General features: G+C 37.5%; 1 protein-coding gene across 6 annotated transcripts in view; it reads right to left on the bottom strand.

Moving 5' to 3' along the window:
* Positions 1 to 27,845, bottom strand: part of CABIN1 (calcineurin binding protein 1) — a 106,814-nt gene that overhangs the window by 70,996 nt on the left and 7,973 nt on the right. For 4 of the 6 annotated variants that reach the window (XM_017732266.1, XM_017732265.1, XM_017732264.1 and 1 more), the window contains exons 13-27: positions 27,651 to 27,845; positions 26,158 to 26,236; positions 25,729 to 25,916; positions 24,316 to 24,465; positions 23,734 to 23,928; positions 22,456 to 22,692; positions 20,404 to 20,557; positions 20,051 to 20,166; positions 16,182 to 16,343; positions 14,253 to 14,459; positions 13,742 to 13,887; positions 11,625 to 11,886; positions 9,175 to 9,435; positions 8,426 to 8,577; positions 7,726 to 7,904 (exon numbers count right to left, since the gene is read on the bottom strand). In XM_017732266.1, coding sequence (XP_017587755.1) covers positions 7,726 to 7,904; positions 8,426 to 8,577; positions 9,175 to 9,435; positions 11,625 to 11,886; positions 13,742 to 13,887; positions 14,253 to 14,459; positions 16,182 to 16,343; positions 20,051 to 20,166; positions 20,404 to 20,557; positions 22,456 to 22,692; positions 23,734 to 23,928; positions 24,316 to 24,465; positions 25,729 to 25,916; positions 26,158 to 26,236; positions 27,651 to 27,845 — 2,683 coding nt within the window. The remainder of the gene's footprint in view (positions 1 to 7,725; positions 7,905 to 8,425; positions 8,578 to 9,174; positions 9,436 to 11,624; positions 11,887 to 13,741; positions 13,888 to 14,252; positions 14,460 to 16,181; positions 16,344 to 20,050; positions 20,167 to 20,403; positions 20,558 to 22,455; positions 22,693 to 23,733; positions 23,929 to 24,315; positions 24,466 to 25,728; positions 25,917 to 26,157; positions 26,237 to 27,650) is intronic. The other 2 variants (XM_017732269.1, XM_017732268.1) reach the window with 1 other exon arrangement.

Consider the following 27,845-nt stretch of genomic DNA (forward strand, 5'->3'; position numbering starts at 1 on the left):
TTGAGCATAAATAAATAAATCCTTCTACAAGCACCTCAAAGATAACACGATCAGGAGCAGAAAATGTGTCAGTGGATCCCAGCACACACATTCACATGTGCTGGTAAAGAATTTGTGTTCTCAAACCAGAACTGGCCAAAGTGTCAGGCTAGTCTAAACACACTTCAGCAAAGCAGCACTCTTCAGTGTGTAATCAGTAACTTCACAGAAAAATTATGTATGTCTTCCTGTTCTACTGAGCACTAATGAAAATTAAACTTAATTATGGTGTCTGTATTTGGGACCCACATTTTAAAAAAGATACTGAAGTAAGGAAAATTAATTCAGAGGAGAGGATAAAAAATGAGAGATTAATGAGATGACATATGAAAATTACCAGGAGAATTGGACTTATTTATCTTAAAAAAGATGAGGGAGAATTTCCAAATACATATGATTAACCAAAATAAAAATACAATAATTGCTGTTCATATTCATTCAGTACAGTGCAAAAGGCAATAGGTTTTAATTGCAGCAAGAAAATCTACTCTTTTTTTCCCTCATCTCTATCTAAACTGCTACATACAGTTAGAAAATAGTATAGTGAACCTATAGAATCACTGTAGGCTTTTGAAGAAAGGCAGACAAATAGTCATCATTTGTTAGGTTACCCAAGATGTTCCTTAATATAATAAAAAGCTCTGTCAAAACCTAAATACTGCAGTATGTAAAGCAAAACTTGTGGCAACTGAACCAATTCACATCCTAACCCTGGTTTTCTAAAAAGAAAAGAAAATGGCATGTTTTATACATGAAAGTACTATTCTCTTCTAGCCTAACTCCCAAATACAGCTCTTTTTTATAAATACATATATGTTAGATGGACACATAGCATATATTTTTACATTTGTTGTGCTATGAAGCTTTTCCTTCATCTGTTAAGAGCTGACTGTAGTTGAGAGTCATTTGTGTTACTCAACCTACATGCCAGACTGCAGTGTGTGAGGCATGAGAATGAATTCCAAATTCCCAACGGCGATCAACACCTGCCCTTTTGAATGACACAAATCCATGGAGAACATCAGTCCTTTTTAATAATTTCTGCTATAATTAAAGAAAATTTAATGCAACCCAGTGTAATTTAAGAGTTAAAAAATTACTGGGTTTTATATTTTGTTTACCTAAGTTTCCCCACCCAGCAATAGCAATAAGGCAAGCTTTTCCAAAAAAGGTAGGGTGGTCCCTTGTTGTAAGAGACTGGTAAATCAAGGACTAAATATTCTTTTGAGGTCCCTCCCTGTAAAGTTTCCTATTACTTCAAAAGCTAAGATAAAAATACAGCTGGGTATTAATGTCCCAAAATTATTATCTGTAGCAGAAATGAAGAGACTAGGGAGAAGTTCTACTAAATTGTGCATGAGTAACTGTAACAATATTCCTATGAAAAACATGGTCTGATAGTAGATGTCTCTCCTTGGTATTATTATATTTTGTTTCATTACTTCATTGCATCATTCCCAAGTTTTAGGAAGATTTCAAACAACCTGAAATCTCTATTTGCTGTAAATTTAAGTATTTCCTGTTTATCTCTAAAAATTTCAGAAAATGGCACTTGAAAGCAAGTTTTTTTTACCTGATTTCTCATAATGGACTCAACTTGTGATATTTCATTTCAAATCTATGTCAGATTACATCACCTACTCTGTCAACGGGTGAAAAAGAGCAGCTTTGGACAGGAGATGTAAGAAGGTCAAAAGAAGAATCTTGTTAACTTTCCAAGACATTAGTAAAAAAATACTAATTATTATCAGAAAGATGTCATTGGGAAGAAAGAACTTGTATATTCACCTGTACTGCCAAGACCTTAATTGTATCATGCTGAGGTCCTGTCAGTCACATGGATGATTAAATCACTATCATTACTGAAACGCATCTGTCACAAATTTTAGAAAAAATATCTGAAGTCCATTTGCCTTAATTGGATGCTTAAGAGCATTTTAATGTTAATCTTATCCTAAATGAAGTTAAGTTTACTGTGTTGACTTCAAAAATCCCTATTCCCCACTATTCCTCCATAGCAGGAACAGCCATGGGCATGTCACTGTCACTGCTCCCTCAGCATTCGGGCATACCACCTGCATGCCACCCCATCACCAGGACAAAGCTGTGTTAAACTTTGTAGAGCCTAAACGACTCTTTCATTTTAAAATGCAACAAGAAAAACAGGGCTCCATAAGCCTTGTTACCTAAACTGAGCCCACTCAGCACTGGAAGAGGGACAAGGAGAGTGATGTGTCACAGTGTAAGTGACCTGAACTAGTAGACAGACAATCCTAATGACAGAGCTCTCACTGCTAAGTATGATGACCAGGTACCAACTGTGGCACAAACTCACATAATTTATTCTCAGGGGAGCTGAAGCACAGCTTCATGGTGCCAATGTGAATGAGGTGTTCTGCCTTTGACAATTAATTACTATGCAGCTCAGTAATCCTCTTTTGAAACTTTCTGGAAGTTAAAAGGAAGAGGGAGAAGACCTCTGAAACACCTGCATGCAGGAGTAAGTAACAGGCTGAGAAAGCCAAGAGGGTACAACTCACTTCTGAATAATATCTTTGTCTGTCTTAAACATCTGAAGGAAAATGTGTGTCCAGTTATTATAAGAAGATATCTGAATCATGATAAACAATTAGCTACAAGTCAAAAAATCAGAAATGAGCGGCACAGAAAGCTTTTCTAAAGAGCTCTATACATATGCTAACTCAATTTGCAGGAAAGAAAAATCCTGCTGCACAGTTCAGAGCTTATGAATAAGCAACTATATATAACTGGAAAAAAAAAATCTTGTCTCATGCAATAAAGGTGGGTTGTTCCAGGCTGTGAAGGTACAGACTCTCTTTGTCCTGCCTGGCACCATCTCTCCCCTCTTCACTTGAACATATGAGCATTCTTCTTTACTGGTCTGCAGTCAGAAACATGATGTATCACAGAATTCTCATTCTGCAAACAGATTCCACCCATAACAGAAGACAACATTTAGCTCTGCATCAAAAGGCACTTGCACATTATTAAAAACAAAAGAATTGCAGAGATTTACATGGGAGTAGGTTAATTTGAGGACAGCAATTTAAAGGGAGTTCTCTTTTAACATGAGTCAAAGATGAGAGTCTATGTTTTGTCTGGCTGCACTGAGCACTGAATGTGTTTCCATAACTTACAGTCCCATATTGCTGTTCTGCCTTCAAGAGCAGAGCAACAGAGTATCTCACTAATGTCCCATTTATTTGGACAAATGCTTTTCACATAATCTCACACTATATCTCAGTGTGACACTTGTACTAATCAGAGAGAGGTTAAATTGGGGAAAGGTAAAAATGGAGCATACTGCAATAAACTGGGTGTGATTCATTATTCATGTAGTCCAGTATGCTGTCCCCATGAACATCCAGCACCACGTGCCAGAACAGGACATGTACTGCAGACCCAAAGATTTCATTTTTAACTGCTGAAGAGAGAGAATTTGAAGGGCAAGATTTCAATGTTCCAAAATGCAATCTGGATGTTCTTTTTACGCACAGAAACATCCACTCCGTCCCAGAAGCTGATTTAGTTTAGCATGAGTGACAACCTGGTGCAAGAAGCTCCTCAGAGATCACCTTTGTCTCATCAGGATGTTGAGAACCCCGTTTACAAAAACTGCGCATTTTCATAACATTTGCAGAATTACAAACCGACAAACTATGAAGTGAGACTTATCCCACAGCACGAAGCAAGGAGCCTTTCCCAGTGAGTTTATCATGCAGGTTCTGCCAATTATTAAAAGCAAGCCGTGACAGGTAAAAGCAGGAAGAGAATGCCTGGGGAACAGAGATTTGTGTAAAGGTTAGAGGCAGCACGGGCAATATTGGTTGCAAAAGCAATCAGGCAAAGACAAACACAAAAAAGGACAAGTAAGTCTAACTACACACGACATACTACACGGATGAAGACTTAAACAATACAACATTTTAACACTGTAATAGCAATGGATACATCATCTGCATACCACCACAGTAATATGGAATTGAGTATCAACACAACAAAGGCATAACACAGCAAAAAAGACCTCCTAAACAATCTCCCAGTCTACTCTTTAGGAAACAGATACCCTATTCTGATTTTTTTTTTCCATTTTAACACTTTTCCTGCTTTCTGAACTAACTTTATTGCTTTTATTGCAATTGGTCTTTACTGACTACATACATCCAGCCTGTATAGAGGAGGACAGAGAGCATATCTGTTTTGCTATATAGCACTGGCCATTTAGCTGTGTAAATACAGTAACACTACAGGTAATGATAGTCTGGGTGCCTGGCAAGTTCCTACGTTCCTGTTTCCTATTTTGCTCTTAGAAAATAAGAGTCTGAACCTACGCTTCAGACTTCAAATGCAAGTTTTCACTTTGGAGGGTTATAAAATAGCAATAGGCAGCGGTGATGACAGGAAAGACAGGATTAACAGAAGGAAAGAAAAGATGTTGCTGAATGGAAGGACAAGAAAAGAGAAAGGAAGCTACCCATTTTACACACATGACAGCAGCAAGTCAGGCAGCAAATAACAGCTGCCATTCAGCAATACTTTTGTCTCCTTGAAGGAGATATGTGCTAGCAGCTGCTATGAGGGAAAAGAAGTTTAGCTACTTTACAAGCTGTATTTACTGGTTCCTTTCTCCCATTTTCATTAAATACAGGACTTAAAACTAGTATCACCAGCATTCACTGGATCTGAAGCCTTTCAATGCTCTCAGCTTTAACAGTGATTTCTGCATATCCTCATCATCATCTTCCACCAGCAAAATTTGCTAGAGAGCTACAGAATTATAATGATACATTTAAATATAATGTATTCAAAATAAGTCTGCCCTCACAGCTTCACCTATTTACAGATAAATGTTTGAAGATCAGAATCCCAGTACTTTCAAGAAAAGATGTTTGGCTGTACAGAAATTCTCTCCAGCTTGTCATGAGATAATTTGCTGCTCTAGAAGGCAAGTTGTTGGGTATCTTGTTAAAAAATTAAACTAACAACCCACCAAAACCTAAACCCACAAAACCCACAAAATTAATAGAAAAAGTAGAGTTCTGAAAGAACTGCAAGTGTTCATCTAGTCCATTCCTTTTTCCATCAGGATAAATTACATCTCCATCATGCCTGGCAGACAGCTGTATCACCACTGTTTAATGACTTCCAGTGCTAAAATATTGCAGGGTTATACAAAAACGGTATTTCCTAAGACTGCTCTAACACTGTTTTCTAATGTTCAGAATGAAAATGCATTTAAGTGTAGTATTATCTGTTCTGTCTTCCAGGAACATGGACATCCTGAGGTTTTGCCTCTTTGTACAGCTTTCAACATTATTTAGGTCACTCTGCTGTCATGTCTCCCCTGAGTCTTCTCCTCCATAGACAAACCATCCCAATTACTTCTCTCTTTCCTTATGGGTCATGTTTTCTTGAAGCACAGAACACAAAAATGGTCAAAAAAGGTCTCAAAGATCAGTAATGATCCCAAATAGGCTCTTGCTTGCGGTAATATATGAAAAGAAGTGTGTAAAACTGTACAATACCCTTACTTTACTTATGCCATGTATGATCAACAATATCAACACAAAATAAGAGTATTGTCAGGCCTCAGAAGGAATAAATACTTAGGCTTAATTTAGGTAAATTTATTTGTTCCTGAACAAAAATATAGACAGTTTCATTTCTGTCAGAATGGTTAAAAAATATTCTAAAGAGTAGTCAAATGATGAGTATTTTCTTGCTATTTTTAGGAATGGTACAACAGAAATGCTGGCACCAGCTTTCTTCAGTGATGTGACTATGTGTAAGATGTCAAGAGCATTTTACTTCAAAAGTATGTATTTTAATACAAGTAAAATGCAAATGTATGCAGAAGAGCACAGTATATGTAATAATATAAAAGTGGAAGATTTCTGAGCCTGTTAGCTCAGCCTGTTAGCTCTTCCATCTGTAACAGCCCCAAGGCAAATATTTCAGTTTCCTGGGGTTCTTCAATATGCTGTATCCAGGGTTTAGTTGTGCCAGCAACTTACAAAACATTATGAATGATGCAGTACTCTGCAATTCTCCTTGTCATGGTTACACACAGCCTTCCTGAAGATCACCCAAACTCGGCTTCTTGCAGCAGCTGACATTTGGAATTGCTTTGACAGCACAAAGCTCAGTCCCAGCTAGGCTCAGCTTGCAGATCCAGGAACTGCTCCTTCAGCCCTGGCAGAGGCAGATGTTCCTGCACTTGCACCTCCAGGCTTTGCTCAGCAGCCGCCTCTGCTCCCACTGGGCCATCAGCTGCCACAGCCCATAATGTCTTACTTGGAGAGAGGTACTAACGACACGCATTGGAATATTTATCTAACTTACGTCTCTCCTGGGAGCATTTAGACAGTCTTCAGGACCTAAGCAGATGTAGTCTTAGCCAGAAATGCTTCTCACAGGGAATATGACTTAAGAAATATTTAAATATTTTCTCCCTTCTATGCTGTTTCATCGAAAGCCATCAAAAAGCTAATAAAAGAGCCTGATCACTGCATAATCCATTGACACCTCTACACTACAAATGATCTCAAAACAGTCTAATGAATTACTCCCAAGTGAAATGCAAGCAATAACAAAACAAACATTTCCCTGTTCAATATAATGAAAGAAATAAAGGAGCTTCTCTCAGTTGCACCAAGAATTACTTGTTGAGGAAAAGGAATAAATTCACCCTGCAAAAATTTCAGGCATACGAACATTTGTTTCAAAAATGTGTCAACAAAGTTATTTACAAATTTCCATTCTTCAGAAAATGACAATAGGAAGCAGCCCACCCTCCAGAAATAAATTCATATCAAGCAGAGCATTTCTGTGGGGCCTGGCACATTCTACCAATGCTAAGCTAAACACTAGATATTTTACTCCTTGAGTGCTGATACTCAAAGATCCAGATGGATAAACAAATGGCCAGAAGAGTAGAATCAGAATCAAATTCCTAGCCAAATAATAAACTCAGGTTACTTAAATTGTAACTTAATTTCTATTATATATGCAATTTCAAAGATCTTCATTAACACTATGATACCACCCCTCTTCTCCATTTATAAGCCAATTATTTATTCTATAATTTTAAATTCTACAAAGATGAGCTGCTAACCAGTCATTGTAAATGATAAAGAAAAATTAAAAGATGAAATCTACAGGACTGTCATGCAATCACTTCGTGCTGAATCACAATATATTCCAAATAGTTGCCACCTGCCTCCTTCGAAAAACGGTAATACTGGTTTGTGCTGTCTTTTTATCAATCTGTCTTGTTTCAACCAGTTTGAATTTTCACCTGGTCATTTCATACAGGCCGAAACAGTGTCCAGTCTTCTGAAGATTGAACCCACATCTTTCCTAATGAGCTCCGAAGAAAAAAAATCACTGAAAATTCGGTGAGCTCATACTCCTCCTACCAACATTACTGTTTTGACTAAGTTACAGGTACCAGTGGTGGCAGGTGACAACTTTGAGTTTTGTATTTAAAGCTCTGACTGTACATTGATTCTATTTAAGGCACTGAATTTATAAAGATAATGAGCTTCAATATTGCCCGTGTTACCACAGACCCCTCACCCTCCTTGAGCAGTTTGATCATTCCTGGTCAAACCCCCCATGATCAGAGCACCTCCCTGCTGGCAGTATTGAGAACAGGGACTGTACCGTCCGGCGTTGCCTGCTGGTGGGGTTTTTTACATTTGACGTAATCGTGGTCAACTGGAGTGGCTGTGTAAGGTGGGGATGTCAGACCTGGACCGGAAGAGGAGGGGAGGGAAGTCCCAGGGCCTGGCACTGTTCCAGCTGAGGAGTGAGAGTCTTCATCTATCATGCAAGGTTTTTCTCTGGGAGGATGAGAAGAAAGGTGAAGTGTTTATATAGTTGCAACATATACAAAGAACAAAAGGACACTACATGTTCTTATAGCATTTCCAAGAGAGCAATTAAATCTCACTAACAAATACTAAATGAAGGAAAGTTATATTCCTCCCTTGTCACTGGTCAACAGTAAACTATTCTTTATCTTGTAGTTGTTAATGAGACAAATTATAACGACTAAAATCTCTCGTCCAATTTGCATTTTTTAACCGTTGATTTTAAAAATCAGATTTATTAATAAATAAAAACAGTGGCTTCAAAATGGATCACAAGATCAAAATTGTTGTTTTCTTCCCTTCCCATTTCCTCTGTGCCAATTATTGAGATCTCAGAGCAGCATGTAATCTTATTCATGATACCTGAAAATTGCAAACATTAGAATAAATTCTATTCACTTTGTTTTGTTTGTATTATATTCAGCTTAATTTTAATGGTTTATTGTATAGTAGTTTATAAGCATACATTCAGAGGATAAACTAGCACTCACTTTTCTGCAACTTTTGGGGTGTTCTTCTCCTCACCCCTGGCAAAGGGTCCCTCAGAAGCTTCTTTCATGAAACTAACCAGTACCTCTGCATCTACTCCAGAATCTGGTTTCCCCACAAGTTTCAAAATAGAAGCATGAAGTCGAAAATATACCTAAAAAACACCAAAGTCCATTTGGTCAGTAAAGAATTTCTAGCTCTGCAATCTATTACAAACAGTCTTTTCTCTATAGAATCTGCAGGAGTTAGTTAAGACAGCTACTTGTCACTTAAGCTTACCTGAATTGAACTTTCCCTGCCTTTGAAAGCTGCTTTTAAATTACAAAATCTGAACACTCTACAAATTTTATAACCACAACCTATGGAATAGAACAAAGAAAGCAGAGCTGGTCTCCTTGCAAGCAAGTCACCACTGGGTATGTTCTAGACCCACTGCTTTAACCACACGCAGTGAAAGCAAAGGTCCTACCTCTTGCATGAACTTGTGCTTCCATAGGTACAAGATGCTTGTGAATCCTATCAATGTTTGATTTTTATAAAAACTAATGAACTGTGTGCAGCAAAATTCAGAAGTGGAATTGCTACCCACCTGTTCAAACTGCCTTTGAAATTAAATCAGCCTGAGTAACAGGCTCTATTTTACTCTCCAAGTCTGCCTTGCAAACGTTCCCTGATGCAGAGCACCATGTATGTGTGCCTAACAATCTGTAGAGAACAAGGCTTCAAGCCTACAAATTTAACTTTCTTTTACCTCCAACGCTTCCATGGCAAGTTCTGGTGGATTATGGTAGTGAATCTTCTTTGGATACCGAGCAGCCTCCTCATGCAAGTAATGCCCTGCCTGTTTGTAGTGCAGCAGGTATACGACAGGAGGCTGCTTCTGCTTCTCGGCAATCTTGCCCAGCATGTAGTGGATCAGCCACTCCTCCTCGTCCCCGTCGCCCTCACAGCGTGATGCCGACGTGAAGCACACCTTGGCTGTCTCCAGCATGCTGTCCCTGCGCTCCTCCATCTGCCACCCAGCCAAGGGGGAGAGCACAGAACACACCAAATTCACTGCAGCTCACACAGAAAACTCTCAAAATGCGCTGCTGCCCATAAAAAAGTGCATAAACAAGGTACAACTTTTAAACATTTTCAACCTAAAGACATAGAAGTGATCAAATACATCCCAAGCGATCAAATACACTCACACAACCCACAAAATGTGCTTATGGATAGGTTTTTGCTCACTCCAGTAACTGCTGACACAAACAACCAGAACAAAACAGTAAGTAACAGAAGTGTAAGAATATGCAGATAAGTATAAATCTGAAAAATAACAACCCAATATTCACATCTACAGAAATTCTACCACTTTTTTGCAGCTGTAATTATCTTAACTCTTCAAAGAAAAAACTTATTTGCTTTGTTCTGCAACTGAAGCCTGCTAGAGCCACTATGGACCACTCTCACTTGTGAAGAAATGTATTTCGTCTTGCTTGCAATGTATCTAATTTGGAGATTAATACTCTCCCCACCCCACCCTGTCAAAAAAAAATTAAAATCAGCAGCATAAATTAAAGTTAAATGCCAATAAATTCATGTAAAAAAACTAGGTCAAAAGATGCATTAATGTAATTTTCTCTCTTTGAAAATGAAGTTTATAAATTTAAGCTGTGTACCTATAACCAAGAACTAAAACATAACCTTTCTTTTCCTAAAGATTTTGTAAGAAGAAGAGAATAATAAGGTTTTTATGTATGAGGAACACATTCCTGAAGAGATGTATCTGTGGAAGTGAGATGAAATTGTTTCAATTTATCTTTTATAGTAATAGAACTTTTCTTGCTAAATGATGCATTTTTAATATATTCACTTGAAAAAAACGAAGACTTAAGTAGTCCTAAATAAACATTCCCATTTAATCCTCAACTTCAGATGGCTGCTCTGTATTGCTCCTTGTATCTGATAATAGGAAGTAACTCCAGCATTACCCCTGGAATTCCTCAACAAATCCCTCATAGCCAAGAGGCCACACGACCAGAAGACCAAACTTCTGGTAACTCAAAGGCATAAAATGTAGTATCTTCATTTTCCAAGGAGTTCATTTGGAGCTGTCGGATGCAATAACCCTCCAAAAGAAAACTCTATTGTTAATTGTCATTTCAAACATACTATTTAATAAACAAATTGTTCCCTTTTAATATGCAGGCTGACATCATCTTTCTTCTTCGACAAGAAAGTGCCTGTGGGAAGTGTAGTGTTAATGCAGTGCTGGAGGCAGCTCAGACTCACCACCTCACTGTAAATACTACTCCTGGAAGCAAAGGGTGTTCCAGCACTGATCTCTGTAGTTCAAACATTGAAAGTTTTACTAATTACAGCAAAGAAGCAGCACTTCCTTTTTTTCATTCTGCTTCCAGCTGCAGACTACGTAATATTTGGAAGTCAGAATAGCTAAATCAGAAACGGAGTTCACTGGTCCAAAAGACAGATAAAACATTTTTCCCAAGCAACTCTTATCACTATCAGAGTGTATTTACAATTGCACATTTTGGTTTAGCAATAAAATTCTTAATAATCTTTTTTACCTCCCTTTTGCAGAAAGAGATAATGAATTCATAACAATGTTTTCAATGGAAATTCCACCAATCTTCTCACTTTGATCTTTTGTTTAGGTAAATGCCTTGCTCAAGGCACTGCTCTTACCCAGGGAAGGCTGAGCAGAAATCGAAGGGCTTGAGCATTTTCCCTTAATTAGATTATTATGGCCCAAAACCATAGAAAAAGTGGAAGATTCTTTAGATATAAGAGATGACATGTGGACACAGATATCAGAGTAATTTCTGATCTCTTTACTATTTAAATCTGTATACATTTCACCTCTTCCTGGAAACACTGCATGACATTTACTGAAAGGAAAGGTAAATATAACTCCCCTTTCCAGAAGGTTACAATAATTTTGTGTCACCTTCAAGAGACAATTCAAAGATTAGGCTCAAACTGATTTTACACAGGAAAAAGAAAGAAAAAAACCCACCTTCAAATGCTGTTTGACATCACCAGATTACATGAATATTGGAACTTCCAATATTACTAAGTAACCATACAGTCTCATACGTGGAATATAGCATGTAAATACTTAATTTAAAATTTTACTATGTTAGAAAACTTAATTTTAAATGTTTAAAATTTTATACGCTCTCTGTTAGATCCCACCTGCTGCACAACTTCAGGCGGAAGTTCCATTTTCCACTGCTTAAGCTGTCGGGATGCAAAGGAATGCAGGGCATAGGAAATGGTGCCGTACTCGATCCACAAGGACAGGTTGGAGCTGTCGATCTCCAGGGCTCGTTTGAAGCAGTTCAGGACAGGGGTAGAGTGCTTCCAGATGGGGCCATCGCTCTTCAGTTCATTGGAGTTCAACTTGTCCTGAATGCGACTCGCTCGAGCCAGAGCCATCCCAGCCCAGGAGTCAAACCTACGCAAGCAAGAACATAACACATGAACAAACTCCCCCCTGAACGCTACACTGAAGGCACAGACAAGATTTATCTTGTATCTACAACTTTTTCCTCCTTTTATCACAGGCTACCTCAAAACAGATTTCTGCACTTCCTCCTCTCCTCAGAGTAGAACACAAGCTGTATAGCCTAAATAATACTGATTTTATTAAAGGGGTTTCCTAATAACGCACTGTCCCCAGTAACTGTCACCCATGGAAAACAGACGAAAAATCCAGGTTTATTTGCCATGCAAAGCCAGTGTATCTGTATTTCTAATGGCAGCACTCTACTGTTTTTTTCTCAGTAACCATGCAGTCCTGTCAAAATGTTGCCACCCTTTATTTCTGTGGGCCAGCAGACATTATGACACCTTGTATTGCTGGACTCAACTGTGAATAATCACAATCATTTCCCAACATAAAAATCATAAAGCCAAAAATGCATTCAAGTAGGAAAATTCTGATGAACTAAAACTGTAATTTCTGACTGAGGGACTGTTGAGGATCCAGCCCTGTGTTTATTGACAATACAGTCTGAAGGGTGGTTTCCATAGGCCACAATCTCACATTAACGCCAGGGTTCAGCTGCTCTGGGGTTTTTCAATTTTACCATGATTTTAACAGCAAAGTAATAACCATAATGTTCTCATATTTTTGCTTGCAGTTTCTTCTGATTCCAACTGAAAACCCATTTTTAGGTCAAGTGACCTCAATAGTCAGATTCCTGGGGGGAATGGAACAGGAACTGTAGTACAGACAAGTACCATCTAATTTGACTGGGGCAAAAATACTGTGCTACCATACAAGGCATCTTCTGAACAAAAAAAAAAGTCACATATTAAAATAAAAATGCATTCCATTTATTTATGAATTTAAGTTTTAGAATATCAAAACTACTGAAAAATGGGTAGGAGGTGGTACTGGTAATTTCTTCATCTGCCTTCAAACAAGACTTTTAGCCATTTGCTAGTCACAAGTCCCAGACCAGAAGATGCAATGAGATTAAACTACAGCTATTTCCTCTGAAGATTTCACATCTAAAATTGCTCTGTGCCTTCACCTTCCCTTTTGTCTCTGTTACGTGACTGGATTTAGAAACAATTTTCTTGTCTCAAATCTATCAAATTAGGGTTTTTGTCACTGACCCTGATCTATCAACTTCAAGGAGAATTAAAATGATAACTAACACCTAATATGCAAACTCTACATTTAATCAGCAAATTTAAAGGTTAATTTAATTTAGAAGACTGATATTGAGAACATGCTTTATTTTTAAGATGAGAAAGCTTAATCTTGATGGTATTTCAGTGAGTTGTAAATTATCAAGAAACAAGGTGGGTTTGTTTAAATATCACTTAAATACTTTACTTGTATTCTCTGTGTAGATCTCTAGCAGCAAAATCAACATGTTTGGAAAGAGGTCAGCCTAAACAGTTAATCCACTAAAGGATGCTATTTGTGCTATAGCTACACTATGAAATGGTGACATTTTTCACTCCTTATCATGCATGAACATGCCAAAGCAAAGAATAAAAGGTACAAACAATTCATTCTTCACAGTTACTCTTTATTTCAATTTAGCTTCCCCCCCCACCCTTTCATTTTTTGGTTTTAATTTCAAAGCAATCAAATATTTAACCCTACATTTTCGGTTTTGTTTTCTTTGTTGGGTTGTTTTAGAGATGCCCTTAAATATACAATGGACCTATGATAATGGGGGTTTTGGTTATTTGGGGTTTTTTTTCTCATTCCTGAGACCAGTTGTCTGCTTTTTAGTACTGAAAGAAGTGAGAAGAATGAAGGATGTGCAGCAGGATTCAAATATACTGACCTGTTTGGACAAATACAAATGTCGTGCATGTAAAATTTAATGGCCTTAGACTGTTCTTTGTTCTTGAAATGATAGTCTGCCAGAAGATAATACAGCTCAGTCACCACTGGTGGAGAATAGTCTGCACCCTCTGGGAGAGATGGTGCCTGAAAATAAAAAAGGCAAAGGTTCACATTAAATGAGCTGCATATTTGCTTTTTCCTTGTAGAAAAAAAAAAAGTAGCCTTTTCATCAGACAATATGAAGGTTTTGAATATGAAGACATCGAAAGCATTTCACAGATATACAGAGCACTTACAAACACTAATGAACATCTCATGCTGACTGTATTTTACCATTCAAAGACTAAAAGCTTTGCTGGGATCTTTCTTATTTTAAAAGCAATTACCCACAGAAATCCAACATCATGGAAAAAATCATTCCACTAATAGTCTCAAAAGTCTACATAAAAATAGCAAGAACAATTTTCACTCCCTTCAATTTAATTTTTTAAAAAAACAACTCACTATACCTTGCTGCATGTTCCTTCAATATAGGCAGATACAGTCTCCAGGCTTAGCATAGGCTTGTCTGTTCGAGGAACAATTGTGGCAGTTTTCTTCAGAAGGTTGGCCAAATCAGCAGACACAGTACTGGTTTTGTAACTATCAAATTCTGGAAGAGTTTTAGGCTTAAAATACTCAAACATGAACAAAGCATCTTCCCATGTCAGATCAACCTGAAAAGGGAGGTAGATGAGAGGGGGGGAAAAATATTTTAAATTCCAAAATTCAATTCTACTAATGGTGGTTTTCTACAGCCTTTGTAGTTCATAAGAGTATAGATATCACTCTAGCAGGAACCAAATTAAACCTCCCAAGAACAGAGCTAAAGGTGCTATTAGTTTATGCTGCTCACAAATACAATACACTTCTCACTGATATAACAGACTAAGGTATTGCTGTAACTTAGTGTATGTTAGTGTATGCTTAGTGTATGCTTAGAAGAGTTGCTCAGAAAAGTTGTCTATAAGCAAGAATCAATTGTAAACATTCTGAGTGACACTGAGATCATGGGTAAGATATGGAGAAGAACTCTGCGGCTTCCATTTCAGAGTCAAGTAAGAAGTGTTAATGTAATGGGAATCAGACAAAATTCTGAGACTCAAAAATCTTCACTCTCTACAGAAAGTTACTTTCAGAATTTACTCCTCATTTTCTCTTCACTTTTCTTTCTTGTAAGCAGTAAAAATACCCAAAAATAATTCACAGTTCTCTTCTGCTAGACTAAGTTTTTCTCCTTTTATTGTTTACCTTACCCTTACAGTAAATTTTGCTCTGCATTGAAAAATAGGGAAGCTGCAGAGGGTAATCTCCTTATACTTCTCTTTTTCTTCCTTATACCCTTTCTCTCATTATCTTCACTCTCTAAGATACACGTATAACATACAAAATTCCCAAATATTCAATGAATAGTAATGTAAGAGTATTTGTGTATTTAAAATGGTTTGTTCAACAGAGCTAGACAATCATTCTGCTTGTATGAAAATGATTTTGATTGATAATTCTATGATCATTTGAATTTGGTTAAGCGCAAAATAGTCTGAGGTTTTTGAACAAAATCCATTCATTTGTTTATGAATTTAAGTTTTAGAATATCAAAACTACTGAAAAATGGGTATGAGGTGGTATTGGTAATTTCTTTATCTGCCTTCAAACAAGAGTTTTAACCATTTCATTCCATTTATTTATGAATTTAAGTTTTAGAATATCAAAACTACTGAAAAATGGGTATGAGGTGGTATTGGTAATTTCTTTATCTGCCTTCAAACAAGAGTTTTAACCATTTGCTAGTCACAAGTCTCAGACAGGGCTTTGTATTGCTGACTTGTATTTTTCTCTCCCTCCCTTAATATTACAACCCTCTTCCAGAGGCACTCTGTAGTTGCCCTTCTCCCAAATCCAACTGAATTTCACTTTTCTTATAAACAGCTACCAGGTATTTACCATCAGATGTCAAAATAAGTGATAATATAATGTACTTGCAAATTTTTAACAGTGACATTTTTCACTTTGATAAAACTGCAAGGCTGGCTGCTAAAGTTTTCTTCTCTCAAGCTGACTTTTCCTCTCTAAATTTTTCCCAACCTTGGACTTCTTCTCAGCTGAAAACAGGAAAGTGATAGCTTAATAAAATCAATTTCTCAATATTTTCAAGATGGCAGACTACTATGGATAAGACTACATTAACATTTAATTTAAAATATCTGACTTGTTATATTTATAGTTTTAAAAAATATGAAAATGTTTAGTTTATTCTCTACAATGTGTAAAATACATAAAATTTACAAGGAAATAAAAGTAATCTTTCTCCAAAATATATCAAAATGCATTAGAACAAAACAAGTGTGCATCTTTCATCACTCCAGGATATTCTAATGACATTGGATAATGTAACTAACCTGCTGTACTGAATGTTCCTCTAGGTACCTTGCTTTGCTTTTTTTGCTAGGGAAACCATATAAACAATAAAAACACTGTTCCAAGGCTGTTTCCAGCTCTTCTTTGTATGGATGAGTATCTTCAGAAGTGGATGCTGCAAGTTCTTTTTGTAGTACCTGAACCTACAAGCCAAGCATCAAGGGAAAGGTCACCTGAAGATCACAGTAAGCTACCCAGCTGTCTGAAGGCAGATGATGAAAACAACTTGAAGGGACTACATGTATTTTTCCCCAATAACAACCAATAACAATATTACATCTGTATTTCTGTAAACTAGTCTCACCCAAGTCATTTCAATGGTACTGCAGCGGCATTGAAGTGCTTTTATTTTTCTTCCTATGTTAATTCACAAACTCTTATCTTTAATCAATGAGGTTAGATATCAGCTTCATGTTTCAGACTTAAAATCATTCGAAGTTCTCCCCTACACATCAGGTTGGTTCTGTGAATATCAACACTACAATTCATCAACACTGTGAATAAGGAAAAGATACAGAAGAATTTCTGCCCTAATTTACAAACCACAATTTCCTCTGCATAGAAAAAGCAGGATGGAGAGGAAAGAAAAGAAGAGAGAGTTAATGAAAATCTGGCTAAAAGGACTAAAGAGTTGCACAGTATGAAGAGTATTACACAGATGGCTACACACCAAGGAAAATGGCTGGATTGATCCCAAATGACTAAACACTGTAGCAAGTTGCTATCTTTACCTTCAACACTACAAGAGAAAGTACACATCAGTAGTGTATTTTGGAAGACGCTGATACTTTTAAGACATTCATTATAAAAACTGCAGCTGAACGCCAAAAGAAGAAAGGTAACTCTTTGAAAATTCTCACTAAGCTTCCATAAAAACCAAACCAAAAAGGAACACATTCCAAGAAGACATTTCAAGGTCAATAAAAACATCTTCACCAAGAATAATCTGTGGAGGGGGATTCTGGATATTTATTTCAAAACCAAAACAAAACCCACACAACCACTGAGGTTTAAAATTCAATTTCAATGTGTTCCACTACAAAATTCCAATTAAAAAAAACCAGAAATGTTTATTGTGACCATTTATAATTTTTCAACATCTAGGACTGCAAACACAAATATTTATGCATGATCCTGAAAGAAACTTCTCATCATGATGGACTTTCCTGACAATACAAACACTGCATTACGCGGCAAAAATCTGCCATTCTACATGTAAGAAGCTAATTTGTAAGAGCTGTGATTAAACATAATATGCTGATTCTCTTCTGATTAAAGTATCTGTGCTAAGATCAAGGTACCATTTATTAAGAGGCAAGCCCCTGAAAAATAAAAGCAAAGGCAATTCTTAGAAAGCATTTCAATGACATTTTGAGTCACAGCAGACTCATTCATACTGTCCCAGCAGACATCTTATTGCCACCACTTTCCCTGTATGAATTTGTGAACATTTGAAATTTACAGAAAATGTAGCTAAATAAGCTGAAGAAAAACAGTGAGCATCAGAGGATATTGTAACAAAAGCATGATATTCCTACTGCTACAAACAAAAGCACATCTAACAGCAGTAAGAGAATTCTCACTTGAACAGTGTTCAAAACAATATCCTGTGTTCTTATTCAACTTTTAAGTTCTTGGAAGAAATCCAGAATTGTTCCTAATAATTCAGACTACTGCTAAAGGACTTAATTAATATTAACATCTTCTCTTGCACAGCACATTCATCCACAAGCAATATACGGTCCTTGAGCAGACAGTTCACCTACAGAAGGTGAATACCCTCTTGTCTCTGAAAACTAAATTCTTGTGTTTAATAATACTATATTACATTTTAGTTTAAGAAGCAGGCAATTCTGTAAGTGAAAATGGAACATTTTGTTCAAAGAACGTGATGACATTTGCAAAGATCTCACTGCAGATACATTCCCAGCTCTCAGTTGTCTGTACTTTATGCAGGTTCACAGACCATACTCTGTGACTCCCCAGGCTGTGGATACAGGCACATTGTACAGACACAATTTAGACTTATCACTTAGGACCACGACATCCGTGGGCAAGCTCGAGCCTGGAAACAGCCTATCTATTTTCATGAAGCACAGGGCCTGAGCTAATAAGCCCTCTGAATTCCCTGCAGGGGCAACTCAGGTGTATCAGCACTATGCTCCTAATACCAGGGCGGCTGAGGAGAGCAGGACACAGAGATAATCTGATAGTTCTACCCTGAATCAGCCTCAGTTCAAACAGTGCTCATTCACTCCAGCCCTACAAGGGTGAGCAGACTCCTGCAGAACCCCTCAGGCTCTCTGTGCCATCCTTCCCAGCTGTCTAAATTACTGTCCTGGACATGCTGCTGCTCAAATGCAGAGGTAGATGGGGTCTGGCACTGAGCTGTGGCTAATAAGCTCCAGGGAGTGCTGAGAAGGGAAATTAAGAGATTCCTGAGTAGCTCTATGCAGAACTAATAATGATTTTCTCTTGGCTGAAGGTAATAAACCTCAATGAAGTCAAGCTGAATCTGTAAAGTGCCACTGAAATGTCTCTGTAGAGCACAGCCCAGTGGATGCCACGGCACCGCATTATCTGGGATTTGCCACAGCCAGGCTGTCCCAGGCTGTCAGTGCTCTGCTCATGGAAACACTGACTGCACTTGGGTTTCTAAGCCAAGATAAAATGAGCAAACACACAGAAATATTCTACTTCAACCACTTCAATTACTTCTCTGGTGTAACAATGAGACCTCAAGGAATAATCTTTAAAAGGTCAACAATGAATGGGTAAGTCTTTCATCTAATAATGCTACAGCATTACTGCCCAGACACCCATTTCTGGAGCATATTTGATGCAACACACCCATCTGAACAACAGAGCAAAGAACAGCCTTAAGGCACAGGGAAATGGAGGGCTGAAGTAATTCTTCATTCTCATCATTGTTCAACAGATGAAATCTACATTTTAAATAATAGTTAATAACATGAAAACAATAGAATTGCTATTTTTTTCACACTGTGGTATAAAATCAAGGTAGGTATAATCAAACAAGAGAAATTTATCAACTGCAGAACAATTAAATACATCACAGCTTCAGATCAAATCCATGTAATACCACAGGATGTGGGAGCAATCAGTAGCATTCCAGTTGTGTAACTGAGGACAGATGATGGCCTGCAAATCTTTACTCCTGTGATTTGGAAGAAACAAACAACCAAGCTATTCAAAACTGAATTTTCTTGGCTGAAAGTTTAAATATGTTCTTTTTACATGATAAATAGTATTTACGTACACTGAAAATGTGCAAACCCTACCTAACACTTGAAAAATTCAGTTCTGTGAAGTGAGCAACTTATTTAGAATCACTGAGACAAGATGAATATGGAATCCCACTGTGTTATTTTAGCAGCAATTTTAAAGATGTATCACTACAGGTTTTTTTTAGCTTCTGAATGATGTACAGTACTACCAGACTGGTTATTCCTACTTCCCTTTCAAATCCCATGAACAAAATAAAATACTAGTGCAAGAAGCAAAACAAAGGAGGAAAACCAGAAGAAAACAGTAATTCTTCTCAGTGAGGTAAGTCCAGAAAACAATGGGAAGTGTGACAGAAGCAGACCAATGGGAAAGGGTCCGGAATAACAAGCCTTTGCTATTCAGATTAAACTGACTGTAACTTTCATATCTTTATCTGGGAGAAGATGGAAAGTGGATTTAAAAGTGTATATTTAACATGAAGACAAGGCAGTAAACAATCTAATTTTGCACTTTGTTTCCTGCTTTGAAATGTGGCTTGGCCAAATGACTTTCACAGATCAATCTGAGTCAATCTCGCTTATTCCACGATGCTAATACTTACATAGAACTTGAGCAGAGCACCATCTGAATTGCAACACCAGGATCTTCTTCCCAAATATTCATGAGCTGTGTTCAGCAGCATAAGTGAAGAAGGCAACATAGGGGTGTCAGTACTCACTGGAGGAAAGAAATTGGTAAATATTGGTAAATAAAGTAGCACAGAATTGAGTTAAATCCAAGTCAATGCTTCAACTGTCAATAAGCTTCCTCTCTGGTAGAGAGTAATGCTTGCATAGCCCTCTACTCCCTTCAGCCAGCAAGGTAAGACAACAAACAAGTATTTTATTATTTATATTCCTGAGCTAGAAGGTAAAGGGCTCAGGTCCAATATGTAAAAGTGAAGAAATAATCCACCTTCTTCTCCCTGGTTCTGCTGCTGCTGGCAGCAAAGGGATCGAAAAGCATCTTCCTCATGCTGGATGATCCGGTGCAGGATAATCCATGGAAGCACCGAGGAGACATATGGTTCTTTTGGTTCTTCCTGGACAGCCATGCTGCAGTCTATGATCTAATAAAGAAACAGACATTATACAGACAAAGTGATGCAAAACAAAGGTGTCTTGGGGTGACTTTATGATATGTATCCCCTATCGCTGCTCTATGCCCAGAAATTAATTTTGTGTCTTTCTGTGCCTTTAAACCAAGCCTGAGAGGGGGGAGAGGAAAAAAACCAAGTGAACTTTTCAAAGCAGTTGTTCAAGGACACAGGCACACACTCCTCTGCATCCTGCTGCAGCAGCAAGAGCAGAGGAAGTACCCTTCTTGCTTTCCAGCCACCTTTCGGCCCCATTCTCCGGAGGGAGACAGAGAGTTGAACTTTGTTTTCCTGGGACTTCGGTTTTTCCCTTCTTCTCTTGTGGACTGTTTCAACATCAGAACACAGTGGGAGAATTTTCCACCAAGGCCCTGGAGGTGGGCCCACACTGACCCAGCTTCAAGGAGGAGGAGAGAGAGCACACCTACAGAAGGACTCCGAAACCTTCCCAGGTTTCTCTCCACAGCGAGAGGTTTTATTATTTAGCATTATTATCCTTTTCCTGTGTGTTTGTTAAATAAATAGTTTTTATCTTTTTCACTTTCCTCCAAGGAAAATTTTTTTTTCCCCTGAACCAGGTGGGGGAGGGCTGGCTGTAACCTGCCTTCTATCAGAGGATATTTTCCTCCAAATTTGTCCAAACCAGCACAAAAGGTCAGGTGTGAATCCTTTCCAAACAACCCAAAGTTGGCAACACATTTTACCCCAAGGAAATAATCGAAAGTTGAGTCTCAGCCTCTCACGAGTGGCTATAAAAATGCTAGAAGTAGATCAATCAGTAGGATAAATATAGTAGATTATTTCCCCTACTCTGACATTCCTCTTGCACCCTCATTTTCCATCTAGATGTTTCTCTGTAAATATGATATACAAACAATTCATAGTAAGCAAATACACAGCATCAATTCTTAGCCTCATTATTGTACAAGAAATTTCTCTACAACCCAGATGAAGAGTAAGTTAAAAAAATTCATGAATTCTAGATCAGGTCTTATCACAACTATTAAAGACCAACTAGAATCATTAACAGATGCTATATGAATGATGTGCCTGAATACTCTGCTCTCCAGAATTCCATTACATTCCATAACACATACAACTTTACACAATGAGAGTATGATTTTGTAAGTAGTGAAGGTCCTTGGCTTTTACTGAAGTAAATGGAGATTTGAGAATTGCAAGCACATTGAATTTCAACATTAACTAGAACCTCTTCTTAATAGAACTGCCATTTGTAAATCTGCCATTTGTTACCTGGACTGAAAATGCTGATTCAGTTTTAAGGTTTCAAAGTACCTTCTGTAAAAGCCTTAAATTAGCTGTATCCATAATTCCAGAAGCAGTTCGCATTTCATTTTTCTCCTGCCCTGTTCAGATCACCCTCTCTGTTTTTACTAGAAGAACTCTTACTTTGGTAAGTAAGTAATTGCACTTGCAAGCAATTCTACCATGTCTGTAAGGCTTACAGGATCTTGCCCTCCAGCCCAAAGCACATACAGAAAGATCAGAGTCATAACTTACAAGCTACACCCAGGCAGCTCAAACAATCTTCACATTATCACCATTTCAAATAGCCTAAAACCCCCGTGTTGGGTTATCTTACCACCACCTTTGATGGTTTTAGGCAGCTTGGTGTCTAAAGATACCTGCTGGTACTGATTCTAGCATAGATGTGTGCTCAGTGCAGGTCTGTCATACTGAAGGCTATGACAATGTTCACACATTATGATAACGCTCATCTTCCCAAAAATGTAACAGAAATGTAACCAAGACCATCACTGAGAGTGGATGGGAATTCAGACAGCAACTGTATCATGCCTGAAGGTCTGCAGCACACAACACATCTTTCCTGGGGCCAGCACAGGGATTACCTGGATCAGGTTGTTTGTTAATCGAACGAGGCTTGGTGTTACAGAAGAGTCTTTCAAGATGCTGTTAACTGATGATAATGAAGTATCTATTCCTGTGAGCAGCTGTGTTACCGTAGCAACCCACTCTTCTTTAGCAGAGGCTGCTGTCATATTAATCATCTGCTGAATTGCTTCATTCAAGGCAACATCTGAGCATTCAAAGCATTGCTTGTAGTCTTTCAGTTTGAGCAGGGAGTCCTACGGAATGTAAATATGAAAAAGATCTATTGTAACAATGAAGAGTTTATTTTAAACATGAATGCACAGCAGGGCAAAGCAAAACACTATATTCAGTTAATGTGATTACTTCAATGAAACATAACAGAACACCTTTAAGTACAATATTAAAAGGACAATAGGAGATGCATGGATCCTGGATGACAAATATACAAGTAGGATCTAAATACAAAAAAATCATCACATCTCTCTGCTTTAATAAGAGATGCAAGGAAAGAAAATAGGAATGGGATGGCTGTAGGTCTGTAATTCTAATGATCTACAGCTGAATAGAGCCCTTACAAGAAACAGCGTTTGGATCTTTATGATCTTGTGCTACCATTTTATTACTTCATAAATAACAAAATAGCAACTCTAAGGCCAGCATTGGAGCAACATTCTCCTGCTTCTTTCTACTCTGAAGAGGCTGGGTCACAAGATGGCATGGAAGCTGTAGGACTTGGTTCAGTCCAAGTAAAAGACCATCAGTCTTTTTTTGTGCAAACTTTTTTCCCCCAAATAACCTAATATACTCATATTGTTCCCACAGCCGAGTTCATTTATACACTTATTTTTACAGTGTCAAATGGACTAACTCTACAGCAATTATACTGCATATATCAACAGTTTCTCATTCATGCAGGAGAGTGACATTACAGTATAAAAATCATTCATATGCTAGATAACCAAGCTTCAGAATGGTTCTAAGTCACCGCATAGTCAACAGCAGTATGAATCCATCCATAAAATAACTCAGGAAATGATTCAAGTTTCTGTTCATTTCATGGAGGCCTCAACATCTTGTATCTTTAGCCACACTCTCAGTCAGCAAAAGCTGGCACATTGCTAATGATGTTGACAAAGCTGTGCTCTTCAGGGCATTTACAGATTTGGTTCCATGTTTTGCTTTGTAAATAAGACACATTAACTATTAACACCCACTCTAGAAATCCTTCCAATCCTGTTTTCAGGAATAAGTCTTAATTCCCTAGTAAAAGAGACTTTTTAAGAAACAAACCAAACCTGCAGGAGAAGCAGCTGTGCTGGTCTCTCTGGTATGGATGTTACGAACTCCAGATGTTTTGATCTGCCGTAACCATTAAAGCACAAAGTTGGACGAAGCAGATGCACCACTGCATTATAATCCCCTGCCTCATACAGTCGCTGGATCTCTTCCAAAGACTGGCATCTCTCCAGAGATTTTAGGTTCTTTTCAATCTGCAAACATCACAGATTATATCATCTAACTTTTGTTTTCACATATATTTGACTACTGACACTTCTCCCAGCAGTTTAGTTCTTAATGTTTAAGAAAAGAAAAGAAAAACACTGATTCAATAATCTACTGCTGTACATGCAGCTCCTTTAATATTTTTATTTTGCATAAAAGCAATCTAAAGATGTACAGGACCAACAGATACCAAAACCGTAATTTTTGAAAAAGAGAACGTAGTCTTGACATAATCTTCAAATTACAAAACTTTCACTCTGAGATACAGTAAACTTCCACCACAAAAGAACTAATTCATAGATGACATTTGAAACTGGGAGAGATGGAATGTGAGGGATGGAACAGGGAACATACACCTGCAAATTAAATCTTACCTCCTCTAAAGAGACCACAGAATCAACATGTAGGTTAGGCAACCGTATTACGATGCTACACTCATTGCCAGCTTTAGCTTGTGTGGTAGTGGAGTTCTGTAGCATTTCAGTGCAGATATCATAGTTTTCAAGTGCCTGTTCCATGTCTCCCTATAGAAACAGTACAAAGGAAAACAATCAACCAAAAATTCCTATGGTTCTCACTGCAAAAAGGGTCTCCAAAGCTTGTAGAAAATGTTTCAATTTAATACAGGCACTGCCAGTGTGATTACTGCATGTCCTCACAAATTTAATAAAAAATTCAAGTGAAAAGCTCAAATTAAAGCAAAAATATTTTAAAATATCTTACCAATTACTTCAGTAACAGATAAACCAAATCAGAAAAACAGAATTCAGCCTGCATAAATTTGTAAGATTGGTCTGGAGAGCTAAAATCCCTTTCATTTAAAAAGGCAGAAGAGTAAACCAGCAGAAATAACTCTTCCATTTGTGCAAATGAAAACATTGACTCAAGAAACATTCTTATATTCTGCAAAGTGAATGAATTCTACTTGCTCTGTGCAAAGTAGTTACTGAAGTTGAGAGGTCAGGAAGGAATGCAAGCTGCACAGGCAAAATAGAACTCTGCATATCACAAGGGAAAAAATGCCACTAGTTGTACGGGAACTCTCATTTCTCCTAAATAACTTTATTAGAAAGGAATCCTTAGATGCAGAAAAAGAAGAAAAAAGAAAGGGAAGGAACAAGCTAGTTCACACTTATGAAACTGACTCACATAACTAGTTGACAACTGATTTAAACATAATTAACGCATAAAGAAATCCTCTTTGATGTCCTGTGGATGCAACACTTAGAGGGGGAAAAAAAAGACTGGGATCAAATAACATTTCTTTCAAATTATTCCCTTAGTGATAGGTTTAAAACCCTTTGCTTCAAAATCTGCATATTAAATTAAAAGTCTTCAAAAGCAGAATCATGCTACCTTGAAAAAGCAGAGGGAAGAGTAATAAAACAGTCTGCTTCAGTTAAAATCTGCATTTTGGACTGCCTGAGACTTTGATAGTATCCATGAGTCCAGGCCCCCAAAAATCTATGTTCTGCAGCTACACAATACTATTCCAAGTAACTTTAGTACAAATAATTTTTTTAAGCTGAGCACAAGTTAATTTAAACAAGGACTCATATATTAAACGTATCTGAGTATTTGCTCAGCATGTGAGACCTCCTACTTCATCTCCACCTCGACCCTTAGGGAAAGTTAATTATATTTAAAAGTAAAATGAAATCACTATGTTTTAAGCTGATTTTATCCACATGCTTAAAAGACCCAAGATTCCCAGATCAGCTGCATCTGAACAATATTGACTTTAATTTGGGAAAAGTTGTGTTTGTTAAACCAAAAGTAAAACAAACCTGCAGTGCTAGAAAGCGAGCTTTCAGCCAGTATACTCGAGTGACAAACTCCATCCAGCCCTCCTCAAACAAATCTCGTTGTGAAGATGCAAACGACAGCTGCAACAGGTCTCCCAAAAAATGAGTTCCTGGGAAGTCGGGACCAAACTTTCCATTCACAGAGGCAGCAGGACAATTTCGTGGAGAAACTGCAATTCAATTAATTACATTTTATCATGAAGTTACTAGCATCCTATGGAAAGAGTCCCACATACTAGAATTTCAAAGGTACTGATCTACTTAAAGGCAAACAATTGATAGACCAATAAAACAGAGATCTGGAAGAGACTAAGAAAATATAGCTCCAAAATCAAATTAATCAGTGGAAAACATTTCTTCATGTATCCTCAGTGTTTTTAGAGTCTGAAGAAAGTGACATCAAGTTCTCACCTGCAGAACTCTTCCCTTTTGTCAGTAGCCACTGATCTAATTGCAGTTCCATACAAGAAAGGCTCATCAACATCATATCCTTCAGAAAAAGTAAGGAGGTATCAAAACAGTATTCACAGAAAGAAATACATTAAAAGAAGAATAAAGTTTAAAAAAAAAAATCACTGAATTTGCAATTTACTTCAAAGAAAGCCTTCATCTGGTCCTCTTGGGATTCCCATTCCCAAGCTATAACTACTACTTCTGCCTACAAGGTGTATAATACCATTTACAAATCAACAGGTACAAAACCAAACAACACTTAGCAGTATTAAAAAAGAAAAATCTCAGCTCATGAAAGGTCAGAACAGCATTGCCCGACATTAGAAAAAAATTGTCATCCTTATTTTTGTATCTGGCTGAAATGAAACTATATTAAATTGCCAAATCATGCTAAAAGCACAATTCCAGAATATAGCAGTAGCACTGATATTTGAAAAATAAGAAAAAATGTACAAACAAGTAAGCAGTTATGCAGCAATAATGAGAACCAAGGGAATACATTTATAAACATATTTACATTTGCTTAAAAAAGGGCATGTATATATGAAAAATGTACATAAATAAGTCACAGGATGTGTAAAAATTTAACATCTGCTACACAGAGACACTTTTGTTTTTGTAAATGACATCAATGGAACACAGCAATTTTCATAATTAATATTTCACTTGCAAAGAAGTAAAAACACTTGGTCTGAAAAAATATTTCAAACTGAAGTCATACCAAAAGCAAATAACTTTCCGAATGAATTCAGACTGCTAACATTGAAAAGATAACATAGGCTGGCTCAGTGGACAATAAGTCTCAGAAGTGTTTTTATAATTCAAAAAATATCATCTTCTATCATTAAGCTAGTTTAACATTAACATAAAGAACTTAGTATTTTTTCTATTTGCTTTCAAATAATTATGGATTTATGAAGGTAATAAAATGGTGATGCTGAGGAGATGGTTTTGGTTTGTTTTGCTGTTTGGTTTTTTTTACTGTAAATTTCAGGTTATCTTAAAACTACACTGTATTTATTTAAAGCAGCAATGCTGACCCTCAATCAGCCAGTTGAGAACAGAGCAGCCTCTGTACTGACCTGATGACAAAACAAAAGTGTGTCACATCAGAAGAAAAGGGAGGGAGGAAAAAAAAGACACAGCAACAACAGAATGAAGGGGTAAAATACATCTATGTCTATTTATTACATCTCTATGCACATGTGTGGGCATACACACACACTATATATAGGTTATAGCTGCATGTAGCATCACCCAGGTCTGTTCAGCTCAGGAACAGCTCTAGGAGCTGCAGTGCACCGAAGTTTAGGACAGTTACTACAGCTGGGACAAGCAGTTCCAGACATAGCTAAGCCAAACCTGTGTCTGCTGGATTTCACTTGGGTACGTCTGGCACACTGACACCAAGACAACAGCAAATACAGGAATAAGGAAAAGTGCTGCATTACCTTGATATGTTGATTACTTGAGTCCCTCAGGAGTGGATTGGGAAGGCTACTGCTGTGCTTTCTCCAGCTATTATAGATACTGAGGACCACCTCACACAAGCCAGGAGGCCACTTCACCAGGAACTTTTGGCTGATGACTTTTAGATATCTCATCATCAGCTCTAAGATCCCACCATTGTTCAGGTTATCCAGCAG

This window comes from Corvus brachyrhynchos, unplaced genomic scaffold (genome assembly GCF_000691975.1).
Source record: "Corvus brachyrhynchos isolate BGI_N302 unplaced genomic scaffold, ASM69197v1 scaffold864, whole genome shotgun sequence".
Classification (NCBI taxonomy): domain Eukaryota; kingdom Metazoa; phylum Chordata; class Aves; order Passeriformes; family Corvidae; genus Corvus; species Corvus brachyrhynchos.